General features: G+C 40.0%; 2 protein-coding genes across 5 annotated transcripts in view; both read left to right on the forward strand.

Annotated features, from left to right (window-relative positions):
* Positions 1–2,179: 2,179 nt before the first annotated feature.
* Positions 2,180–4,226, forward strand: LOC139612073 (interferon-induced protein 44-like). The gene is made up of 7 exons (XM_071467247.1): positions 2,180–2,219; positions 2,332–2,365; positions 2,537–2,732; positions 2,815–2,993; positions 3,504–3,556; positions 3,759–3,859; positions 4,009–4,226. Exons 1-7 carry the CDS (start codon positions 2,180–2,182, stop codon positions 4,174–4,176), a joined length of 771 nt encoding a protein of 256 aa, XP_071323348.1. The 3' UTR covers positions 4,177–4,226.
* A 3,695-nt stretch (positions 4,227–7,921) lies between these two features.
* Positions 7,922–12,506, forward strand: part of arid1b (AT-rich interactive domain 1B) — a 51,353-nt gene continuing 46,768 nt past the window's right edge. For all 4 annotated transcript variants that reach the window (XM_071467433.1, XM_071467435.1, XM_071467436.1 and 1 more), the window contains exon 1: positions 7,922–9,171. In XM_071467433.1, coding sequence (XP_071323534.1) covers positions 7,942–9,171 — 1,230 coding nt within the window. In that variant the 5' untranslated portion in view covers positions 7,922–7,941. The remainder of the gene's footprint in view (positions 9,172–12,506) is intronic.

Consider the following 12,506-nt stretch of genomic DNA (forward strand, 5'->3'; position numbering starts at 1 on the left):
AAATTGAAGTGAATCTTAACAAGTCAACAACCACTTTGGAAAACCAGTATCCAAATATATGCATGTTACATGTATCCTACAGTGGAAAAAACTGAAAAATGAAGTAGAATTTATTGTTTTCACAGTAAAGCGTGTGATAATTTAGCTGATACCATTTAGCTGCTGTAAATGCTAACTTCAGTCCTCAGTCCTGTTAGTTCACAGTCAACAACCCGCTCTGACTACTAACGTATTAACTGACATATTAACATTTTAACAAATGGCATTTTTTCAACATTGTTGTTTTTGAACATTAACATACTGATCAGACTTCTGATAACAGCCATGTGTCAGCTAACGTACGTCCTCCCTAGCTAATGATATTGTAGCTGAATGCGTTAGCTGCTTAGCATCTCACTAGCACCTACAGTATAACTACACACATAAAGCTGCCACTGTTGTAATTGTTAGCTTTTGTTTTCTTAAAATTTTGCTTAAATGTGTTGTAAACCGGTATTTCCATGTTAGCTCGACCCTCTCAGTCCAGCTTTGAGAAAACAGCCCAGACAGACCAGTGAGCTTTTGGAACCCTATGTCCAATTACAAACACATTTTGTTCACAACTTGCCAGTTAAAATGCCCAAAAGCATTTTAACAAGAAAATGAAAATGAAGTCACTTTGTATATATATATATATATATATATCACTTTGTGTATATATGTATATATATATATATATATATATATATATATATATATATATATATATATATATATATATATATATATATATATATATATATATATGAAAACATGACTGTAAGGCTGGGACTGACCTCCTCTCCTCAACCCACAGAATGTGTCCAGCAGAGAGTCTCTGTGCACCACATTTAACTGTATTGCACTTATCTGATGATAAAGGAATTTAAGACGGGGTAAAGACACACTCTTTATGTTGTGTTCTGGCACAACACGGATGTCCAGCCTGATGCTATCTGACAGACCTGGTGGCACCAGTGTGTGTGTATGTGTGTGCTCATTCACTTTTTACAGAAGCCTTTTATCTTATTGTATGAGACTTAAAATGCCAGTGCTGTTAGCAGCCTTAATGAGCTCAACCTAATGAGAAACCACACCTGTCATGCTTGGTCTATACCTATTCAGACTTGCTGTGCTGAAAAGGGAAAAGGTGTACACAGAGTTACCCCTTTATTAGATATTTATACTTTTTTTAATGCAGAATAATTTATGATAAGAATTCATGAGCCATAAATATGTAAACGAGACAGTGATGATGCAGTACATAGCGGAAAACTTTGACATAATTTGAAATAAAATTAAGTCACTAAGAAACACTACAATAATATACACAACAAATGACAGCTGATAAACCATCACCACACTGTCACTGGATGCTTAAAATGCTTTTCAACGAGTAAACGAGTAAAAGAGGCAGCAACACTTCCTCAATGTGATCTGTAGTAATAATAATAATAATAATAATAATAATAATAATGGTGCTGCCTCCTAAAAATAAACTTTGCCTGTCATCGTTTGTCATAGTTGCGTAGACTTGAGAATGTTTTGATCTTCAAATAGATAAATGTTCAGAAAATGCTAATTAATATTTGAAGTGGCCTGTGAAGAGACCAAGGCTGAGTCACATGCTTCAGAACAGGAGTGGGAGCATAACTTCACACTGATTGTAAATTAGATATTTTAGTAGTTTTACTTTTGACTGTTCACATTAGGAGTCATCCCTGCAGTCATAAGGCTTGATTCTTTCCCATCGTCCCAGCGCACCAAAGGTAGGACGGTTTTCATGATGTCCAGCTGCTTAATTTTGATTATAAAACTGATTAAAAAAAGAGTAGATAAAAGAAATATGATTCATTAAAATCTGACAATCTGCAAAAAAGATCAAGTGTTTTCAGAAGCATTGAGTTATTGTTAGAAGTTCAAGCTTTAGTTGTTGTGTTGAAGGAAAATTTAATCATAAATACAAAAATTTGCAAAAAAAAAATGACTGTATTTCTTTAAAACTTCAAAGCAATATAATATTAAATGTATTAGTCAGTTTACTTTAGTACACCTTTACTAGCAAGGTGTTAAGTTATTTTGGTGGTGAGACAGAAACAAAAGGATTTCTTTAAACGTGAGCTCAGAGAAAATGTTTTATTGTTTTATATTTCCTCCAGAAATGGGAGGAAAGAAGTCCAAACCTGCTGCTGAAGCTCCACGTGAGTTCGCTTCAGAACTGATCGTTACATTACATTTTCAAAATTACATAAATAAATTATATTGTACAATGATATCAACATTATTTTTTAACATGTGTCTTCTACCTGTCAGTTCTTGATGAACCGTGGAGGGAAATAAACTGGAAGTGAGTGTGTTTCACATCCTGAACGTTACATTTTTAAACATCTGTACCAGAAAAACTGAAAAAGCCCCGGCTGATTTATTTTTTCTGTCTTGTTTCCTCTTCCAGTCACAACTCAACCAACCGCTCAGTTGTTGTGTTATTCTAAACTCTGATGTAATGTTTCCTGAACAGAGATAAACAGAGAGATCTTCAGCACGTGAACAACTTCAAACATCAGACTGAAGGCCAGCAGCTCAGGATTCTTCTTCATGGGCCGGTTGGAGCTGGAATGTCCAGTTTCATCAACTCTGTTAACAGCGTCTTACAAGGCCGAATGTGTACGCTGGCTTTGGTGGACAACACCTCTCATGGCTGTTTCTCCAAAGAGGTATTTAGATTATTCTACTATGTATTAATTTGCCATTTCTTGCCGGACATTAATTGCACCTTTCTATATTTGTGGTTCGCAGTACACAATCTACAAGATCCAAAAAGGAAGCCCAGAGACTTTTTACCCTTTTGTCTTTAATGACATTATGGGCCTGAGCCAACAGGAAAGTGTCCTAGTGGATGACGTCAAACTGGCTTTGCTGGGACACGTGAAAGAAGGTTACGTGGTACAGCATTCTTTAGACTCTGACACTATTCAGTGAAAAAAGTGAACATTTTATTTAATGTTTTTTACATTATTTTACAGGGTTTTTACATTATATTACATTTTTACTTTTACATTGCCTGATATAGGACCTCATGCCCTAAAAAATAGAATAAAACTCATTTTAGAAAAAATAAAAATAATAATAAATGTGTTCAGGGACACATATTTCTCAAAGGGGGGCATTTGCAGCATAATGGTGTCAATTATAGAGGAATATAACAATGAAATTTTCAGTGACAGTCGATTATACTAACACTATTTTGTTATAACAATCCATCTCATTCAGTCAAACACCTTGGTGTTGTGTCTGCACCCACTGAGTTATGGTTGGTGGTTTTGTTTTTTTAATGGTTTCTACATACATTTTTATCTTGTTTTCCAGTTCAATCCTGGATCTAAGTTGTCCGAGAGTAATCAGTACTACAACCCTGCTCCGACTGTCAATGACAAAGTGCACGTGCTGGTCTGTGTTGTTCCGGCTGACTCGTTATCTTCACTGAGTCACGAAACCGTGCAGAAAATTAGGGACATCAGGACAGAAGCCAGTCGCCTGGGTGAGAGTAGAGATCTGTGTGGTTATTTATTCTTTTCTGCACTGGCTGAAACGAATCAAACTCACACTCAGAATCATTTGAGTGACAAACACTAGTTCACTGTAGGTTTGTTCATAGTTTCCTTCCCTCAGTTTGACGTCATGTCATTTACAATGAGTTTACCTAAATACACTCAGCTGATTTCTGCCTGTTTTCCTGACAGGGATTCCTCAAGTGGCCGTTCTCACCAAAGTTGATAAGGCCTGTCCAGAGATCAGGAGAGATTTAAAGAACATCTACAGGAGAAAGTACCTGAGGGAGAAGGTGTGTTTTCTCTGTAATTCTCTCAGTTTTCACAGACCACAGCTGAAAATGTCATTAAGTGATGCAGTCAACAGACTATGAGCTCAAAACTCTTGCTTGTCTCTGAACTGTACTTTGTGTGCTGAGATGTTGTGATTTTGTAAACATAGATGGAGGAGTTCAGTGCACACGTGGGTATTCCCATGAACTGCACCTTTCCAGTCAAGAACTACCATGAAGAAATCGACATCAGTGATGACACCGACGCTGTAACCCTGAGCACCCTGAGACGCATCATCGACCACGGAGGAGACTTCATCAACAGGAAAACTGTGTAGTATTTGCTTTTCTACTGACACTGTCATTTGACTGGAAAAAGTTTTGTCACTGTTTTTTTTTTTTTTAGCAGAATATGGGATGATTCATGAATTTAAATGATCTTTTTCAGCTTTATTCTAACTGATAGTGGCTGGGTTTGATCAGTAATATTCTTTTTTCATAAATTCAGCTATATTAATAATAAAAATATATCTAGACATATTTAAAAAATGAATCAATGTGACAAAATATTACAAAGCCCAGACTTTTGCAAATTGCTTTGTTCACTTATTTGTTATGAGAGATGAGTCATACGAGTAAGAGGATATGAAAAAACCTCAGGTTAATTATGAAATCCATCATCTCAGATTTACTATGACGTTAAATGTATTTTGACTGGAGCTGTGGCGTCTCAGAAAAAGAGCAGTTTGTATTATCAGAGAGCTCCAGCAGAGGGCAGCATGCTGTCATTTTCTGTTGGTGTCATCAGAGACATTTAACTCAATCCCCTATAAGACTCAATCATACACTTCTAATGAGAGGAGGGGCTGATGTATTAGAATATAAATGTCATTGGTGGAAACCACCTAAATGGTAGAGAAAGTTTCCCAAATAATAAAAACACAACCGACAACTGTGCAGAAATTTTCTAATGTGGCAACACTGATATATTATACTGGGTATTATGGAAGATGGCAAAACAACTGCTTCCTCAGTGTGTTAGAAGGACTGATGAAAGAAACTGTCCATGAGAAAACAGAATGTGGAGCGGAGTCGAGAAGAAGCTCTGTACACTGATGTTGTGGGGATAAATGTTTCAGGGCTGAAGACCTGTCTGGAGACCACTTTCTGCTCCATAAATCAGCCTGACCCTGATTCTGTACAGCCCTGAACATCATGCAGTGTGTGGTGTGTGATGTGTGGTGTCTGCGTGGCATTTTCGGCAGCGGAGCAGAACACTGTGTTTTCATCAGAGCGTTCCTGAGAGCTGCTGCTGCTTTCTGACCCAGTTTCCCTGCTTGACTTGACTGGGTTGTTTCCAGTGCTGCTGTGGGAGGTCCCCGCTGCGTCCCCTTCACAAACACAAACACCGCTCAGTATGCTCTCTCATGTGCAGGGAAAGCTTTACTTCTTGTCCGTGAAGTTCTGCTGTAATGTAAGCAGTGTTTACGTATTGTGACTGCAATAAATGTTTTCGAATATGTGACACCAACTAACCTCATATTTATTTCCTGAATACACAGCACACAGTCACATAACCTTTAAAAGGTCTATTTGAATATGTTCCCTGTTTGATTGCATTTGGTAGTGATTTTATTTAGAGCAGAACATCAATAATTTGCTTCTGCCTATTTTTGTGCATATTTTTATTTTTGAGCATAAAACCTGGAACTTTAAAACAAATATTGCAAATATGGGTGGGTTTTAACCCACGGCTGCAGTGAAGCAGTCGGTGTATCAATAAAAAGCAAAGTGAAACAAACTCAGTAAATGAATGATGAAACAAGAAGTGTCAGATTCCCGTCATGCTTTCCACATGGTTTTCCATCGTTTCACACCAGTTCGAAGGAAGTGTGTTCTGACCACATCTACAGTGTATTTACCTGCTCTGTCCATCCTGGAGGGTGGTGTAAAAATCATCCTTCTGTCCTGGCACCTGCCTGGTGGATCTCGATCCAACATCATCGTCTTTGTGTGTCTCTGTAGTCTTGATGCAAGTAATTCAACAAACAGGTGTAGTCTCTGCTTAATGACTATTTCCCCATTTTTTAGTCTATATGCTAAGCTAAGCTAACAAGCTACTGGATGTAGCTTCATTTTTACTGAATTAACATGAAAGCAGTGTCGATCTGACTGTCTGAGAAAGCAAATTCAAACAAAATTATTCCTTCAAGACTTCATTGGAAGTGCTTGTCGAGAGATGTTGCAGCTGAAATGTCTAAAACTTTCCAAGTAAATGTGAGAATCATACAGTTCAGTGGTGTGTTGTTCCCGGAAGTCTAGTATGAGTAACAAATCCATGAGTTTGAAGGTTTTTTAGATACGATAAACAGAGGTTTATAAAGCTTTGAGACAGGATTTTACAACTCTGGAAAGTTATCATAAGGTTTGGGGCAGGGTTTGAACTTTCTTTTTTCATTCTTCACATAACTACATCCATGAGTTTTCATGTGTACAAATAAGTGTGACGGCGTGTCTTCACACCCCATCATTTCAGGCCTTCCCCGTCCTTCAGACACTGTTGGATGATCCAATTATAACATTCCTGCAATGATCCTTTAGAGACTTGTAGTTTGTGTCATGTTACCCAGTAATGAGTTTGCAGTGACCATATGACGTGTACATTCTGGACATTTTTTCAGTGCAGTCTGGAGAAATGTGTGGGAGGTCTGAGGTTGAAACTGTAAAATGTCCCATTTCATCATTCTGTTTATCGGTCTGTGGAGGACTGGAGGGCAGGACGCTGAGCACGATAAGTGTTCATGTGAGCTCCATAGGAGAATAAATTCATGATAAAAGAGGGATTCATGGTTTTTTTGTTTGTTTGTTTGTACAGTTGTAAAATAAAAGCTCTGTATTTGTTCCCTCTGTACTTATTGGTTTTGTTTTGACCTTTGACACTAAATCTGAACTGACTGGTTTTAACACTTTTTTACTTATTTTTGTTGGAACATCATTGTAAAAAAAACCCAAAATGACAGTTAATCAGTGTGTTGAAAAGAAGTAATAACACTGTGGTCATACTGAAAATATTCCATTACAAATAAAAGTTGCTTTCAACATTTTTACTTGATTATTTTTGAGCAAACGTTCTGTTTCAGCAGAGCATTTCAATCACATTTCGATAATGATGGATGAATATTTTAGCTCCATCTAAATATTTTATATACTGCTGGGATTAATCAAAGACCACAGATCGTGTTGTCAGGATGAGTAATATGTGGATGTTAAATGTATAAGAGTAATATATGAGGATTTATGCATTAAATCAGTGAATTGTATGGGATTATGTTACAGTTTTGATTTGTGAGGGTCTAATTACTAATGTGTCATAATATAATAAAACCTTGGCCTCAATAGTGTAATAATCATGTCTTGTTATAACATGTTTGTATATATGTGGATATATATAGGCTATAGGTAATGTCTGGGGGGTAATTCAGCAGCTTTAGCCTCTCAAATGTAAATATTGTTTGGTTTTCTCAGTGGCTGTGAGAGTACATTATCTTTGGGTTTTGGGAAACTGAGTGGGCAGTTTTCATTATTCTCTTACAGTTTACAGATCAATTGATTTATTAGCAGATTCATCAAATCAATCGATAATGAAAAGTTAATCAAAGCCCTGTTATGAGCAATTCAACACTCGGCATATATGGGTTTTATGTAGATACATATTTTATAAAATGGACGTATTTAGGCACTTAAAGGAGTTTGCATAGGACACATGGGGGTGAACTTCATGTGGAGTATTTGGGAGGTCATGGGAGCTGAGCAAACTGTCAGACCGTACCTCACTGAGGCAATAACCTGGAGAATCTAATATAATATGGTAATTACTTTCAGCTAAAAATGTATATCTGACGCTTTAAAGTTTGAGTTGCTGGCGGTGCTTGGTTTCAGTCCACCGGTGTGACTGGGGTGATCACCCGGGACATGTGCACCTGACCACGGCCGCGCAAGTGGCATCGCCCCCGGTGTCAGATGGTGAGGACAAGCCGCTCATGTTTCCGAGAGATTCCCGACTTCAGACTGGGAGAAGTGGATGTTCTGCTGGAGCGCACAGGATGAATAATGTAGATGGAGGTCCTGGAGCGGGTCCGAGCCGGGCTCCGGGGAGCGGAACCACCGCCGCTGGAGGAACCGAAACAAGGGGAGAGAGCGGGGACAGGAGGCCGGGACCGTCCGCGTCCAGTGCGACCGGGATGGAGACGGGGATGCTCCGTGGTCACAAGGTGAAAAACCTCGGCGGTGGAGCTGGTGCTGGTGCTGGACCTCCTCCTCCTCCTCCATCATCATCATCATCATCATCATTATCATCATCCCACCACCACACACCTCCGCCGTTAAGGCACTTTTTCCAGCTGCACCACCACCAGCGGCAAACCCACAACAACAACAACAACAACAACAACAACAACAACAACAACATCCAGCAGCGGCAGGGAGAGAGCGGCGGGAACCGAGGACACCATGCAGGAGAAGAAGACGTCCTCCTGGAGGGGAGCAGCCGAGCAGAGGAGCGCCATCACCAATACCAGCTGAACAGGAGTGAGGAGGAGGCGGAGGCGGAGGAGGAGGAGGAGGAGCAGCGGATGGATGCCAGCCTGGGATCAGCCACCAACACCGCCAACAACAACCCTCCTCCAAGTGGGACCAGCTCCGAGTTTAATCATTATTATGGGAATGGAAGAGGAGGGCCTTGCTTTGATCAACATGGCGGACAACAAAGCCCAGGGACTGGGGTAACAGCGGCGCTCTCGGTACACAACACCATGGACCAGGTTCAGAACTCCCACGAAGGCTTCAACAACAACAGCCCGTACAACCACTACCCGAACTACCGACCCGGCTACGGGACTAGTGGATACGGAGTCATGATGAGCCCCTCACGCCAGGGGAACAACCTGATGGGCCCGGGCAGCGGCAGCTCGGCCGCTGCTAACCACAGCAAAGCGGCTATGGCTGCTACCAGCTCCCCGGCTGGAGGTGGAAGCGGCGGCGGCGGCAGCGGAGGATTTCAGCGGTTTCCTGGGCAGGGTCAGCAGCAGCAGCACCCGTCCGGGGCCACGCCGACTTTGAACCAGTTATTAACGTCTCCCAGCCCGATGATGCGGGGTTATGGAGGTGGATATCCAGACTATAATAATCCTTCTGCACAGCAACAGCCGAGCATGGGGCTGGCTAAAGACATGGGCTCCCAGTACGGCTCGGCTGCTCACGGCTGGGGAGGACAACAAAGAAATCACCCGGCCATGAGCCCGGGGAATAACGGGCAGGGCAGCGGCAGGTCCCAGGTGAGTAAAACCTTGTTGAGCAGCTTGTTGTTTGGTGATAAACTCACATGGATATTCAGAGACAGTCATCTTGTTCCGGCTAACCTGCTAACCTGGCGGTTAGCCGCTATGCTAACCCAAATAGCTAACGTCAGTTAGCTGCTGAGCTAGGTGTAGTTTTTATTCCCACTGCAGATAGACGTCATTTACACAGCCCGACACTCATTATCGGGCTTTTTTGACTGTCTAGTAAATAAAACCTCGTCGTTAATTAAGTAGTTGCAGAAACATTAACAAATAACTATCACGGAAGTTAACAGTAGTTAGTAAAGTCATGGTTTTGGTTCTGTGTCCAAGGTGACTCCGTTTTTAGCTTGCTATGCTAAGCTAACATTAGCATTTTAGCTGTAGTTAACGGAGCCGCACAGGCCTGCAGAGGCTGCATGTATGTATGTGCTCAACCCGCTGGCTGTAGCTGTTGTGACAGGGTATAATCAGCTGTTACATCGATAAATAAAGTCTGGAGACGTTGACATTTGGTGACAGGATGTGACAGTTAGCTTTCTGACAGCCCCATTCATCCCTGACATCTACTAATTGCCTCACATATGGTAATTATCTCTTTTGAAGTAATTTGAGGTGTCATTGCCCTGTGAGTTGTTTCTGTTGTTGGAGAACAGGGCGCCCTGTGGAGAGGAGTCTTCCCGGCGGGGTGAGCTGCTGGTGAGGCCGCTCCTTTCGCTTCTGTTCTGGCCTCAGCTTTGTTGGCTTGGAGCCCATTATGGCCCCATCGCCACACAAGAGCCCTGACCTTCACACATGCAGATTAGCCATGTGCCCATTACCACCAGCATAACACTGGAACTAAATATTCAGCATGCTTTACCCCACACCCCACACCACAGCATGCCCGGCCTGCAGGAGGCCTGGGCCCCCCACCCACACCTCCTCATTCATCACCCCTGTCACCGGTCACTCCTGCTTCATGCAGCGGGACAGTTCACCATAAACTCTAACCCTAACCCTCTTTTGTTTTTGTTTTTTTGCTGCAATTAATGACAATTTTCATAATAGATCAATCATCTGATCATTTTTTTCTAGGTAAGTATTAGGGCCCCAAAACATGCTAATCACACCTGTGCTGAGGCCCCAAACCGAAACCAGAAGAGAATCAGTTTAAGAACAGACACGATGAAGAGCTGCAGCAAGTCATGTCATTAGAGGAGCGGGAACCTGAGAATATGAAGCTTTTTTTCATAATTTTTGACTGAAGCAATTAATGAGAAGAGTTGCTGATTATTATTATTATGTTAATCAACTAATCAATTAATTGTAAGATCTAATCTAGTTGATGACAATGTAAGACCAAGAAAAGCAGAAACGGATAAAGTTTGTGAACCTAGAACCAACATCAATCTGTCAATTAATTAACTAATAATTGCAGCTCTACGTGTATACGGCAGGTCTTGATGAAATCACCTGGCAAGATTCAGAGCGTTCTACACTTTGTGCCTCTTAATCTATAAACATTACAGTTGCATCACAGCGCTCAGTTACCACAGGAATTTTTAAAGCTTTTTATTTGTTTTTCATTTTTGTTTAGTTTAACAACACTTTTGTGCCGTTTCAACTATTTGCATTAAAAATATTCCATCCACGGCATCTTTCACTTTATTAAGATAACAAAATGTTTTGAGGTTTATCAGATGATTAACATTTCTATCCACATACCCCGCATCATTTACAATTCATGAGCTTTCCACAATCCCTTAATCTTAACCTAACCCTAACTGTCGCAATGCTAAATAAAAATATATACTTTATAAAATATATATAGAGTAACTTTCAGTTTTGAGATGTGGTTAGAGGAACTGGAAAAAAAAATAGCTAGTAAGTGGAACCTTTTATTTATTTGTCCATTTTTTTTCCTTATTCAAATGAAATGTTCTTATTTGTTTTGCAGAATGTGACAAAATTCAAGATGTTATCATCACTTGTATTCATCTATATCGTTTTTCCATTATTCAATATTGGACCAGAAATGATTAGTAAATTAATGTTGATCTACAGAAAATAAACTATTTTAATTGTCAGCTTATCGTTAAAGTCTTTGGTGATTGATGATTCTCTGTTTTATATCATTTTAATTTGAATATTTTTATTTTACAAAATGAAACCTTGAGATGACAAAATTGCGATGTGACTCTTTAATGACCAGACGATTAACTGAGAAATTAAAATGGCAGATTAATCAGTGATGAAAATAATTGTCACCAAAAAAAAAAAAAGCCATACATCATATTTTCAAACACAATACCACATTTATTTATTTTTTGTTTGTAATGCGCAGCGCAAGGAGATGAAACAGTTGCAGCTGTCGTCATAGGAAAGAGTCGCAACTTGGAGAATGGGTTTCACGTCTTTGTTAATGTGCAGCGAATGAAATATTTCATGATTAGAAGATTTTTTTAAAGATTCCAGAAATGCTCTTTTAAAACACGCAGTACCTGCTGATAAATGATGAATTTGTCAGCGAGTTATCTTTCAGAAAAACAGGCGCTCCGCTCGTGAGTGAGGTTAATACATGAGAGGCACAAACTGGGGCAAAGCAACCTCCTGATAAGTCATTCGGGGTGTTGTTTATCTGTCTGCCTGTTTTGGACATTTCAGATTGATTCACAAACCAAACTATTATTGATATGTAGTACCACAGTAGACAGTACATCCCCATCATGTTTTTGAATAAAACCTTTAATCTTTTCTATTTTCTTCTAGTATTTGATGAATTTAACAACTGCTCTGCCAAAATATCTAAAACCTTCATTGTTTTACTCCAATAATTTGGCTTTAATCAGCTTCTTTCAGCCGTTTGTAGAGTTTTATGACTGATCAGACAGTCAGATGTTGTACTGAGCGTGGGTGACAGCCAGGTTTACCTCCCTTCTGTTTACATCTGGATTATTGATCAGGTCTTTTCCAGCTTGAACATCCTTCTTTACTACAACCAGCTGTGTGGACTTGGCAGAGCTCCAGACCCGCTCCACTTTGTTTTTATGTGTATTTACTCTCCTCAGCTGACGGAGGGAGACGTTTTATCCAAAGAAAACATGAAAGAACAGGATTAAATATCTGGATCGGTTTTTTTGTTGGTTTTTTTTTTTTTGTGTGTGGCTAAAACCCATAAATGGTTTCTATTTTTAGCTGCAGCCGTGAAACATCTGTTCGCACCGAGTCACTTCTCTCACCTATTATTATGTCAGTGTGTCAAATACAGTGTGAATATTAAAGTGTGCCCAGGTGTGACTGTTGGCTGCAGTTTAAAGTGGCCTCCCAGGCTTGTTGGACTGCCCACATCT

This window comes from Trachinotus anak, unplaced genomic scaffold (genome assembly GCF_046630095.1).
Source record: "Trachinotus anak isolate AG129_WGS33_773 ecotype Australia unplaced genomic scaffold, CSIRO_AGI_Tana_v1 ptg000031l, whole genome shotgun sequence".
NCBI lineage: Eukaryota > Metazoa > Chordata > Actinopteri > Carangiformes > Carangidae > Trachinotus > Trachinotus anak.

Coding starts and splice junctions, on each gene's coding strand:
- LOC139612073 (XM_071467247.1), top strand. CDS start 2,180: ATGGGAGGAAAGAAGTCCAAACCTGCTGCTGAAGCTCCAC. Junction 2,220..2,331: donor ACCTGCTGCTGAAGCTCCAC/GTGAGTTCGCTT, acceptor TCTACCTGTCAG/TTCTTGATGAACCGTGGAGG. Junction 2,994..3,503: donor TTAGACTCTGACACTATTCA/GTGAAAAAAGTG, acceptor ATCTTCACTGAG/TCACGAAACCGTGCAGAAAA.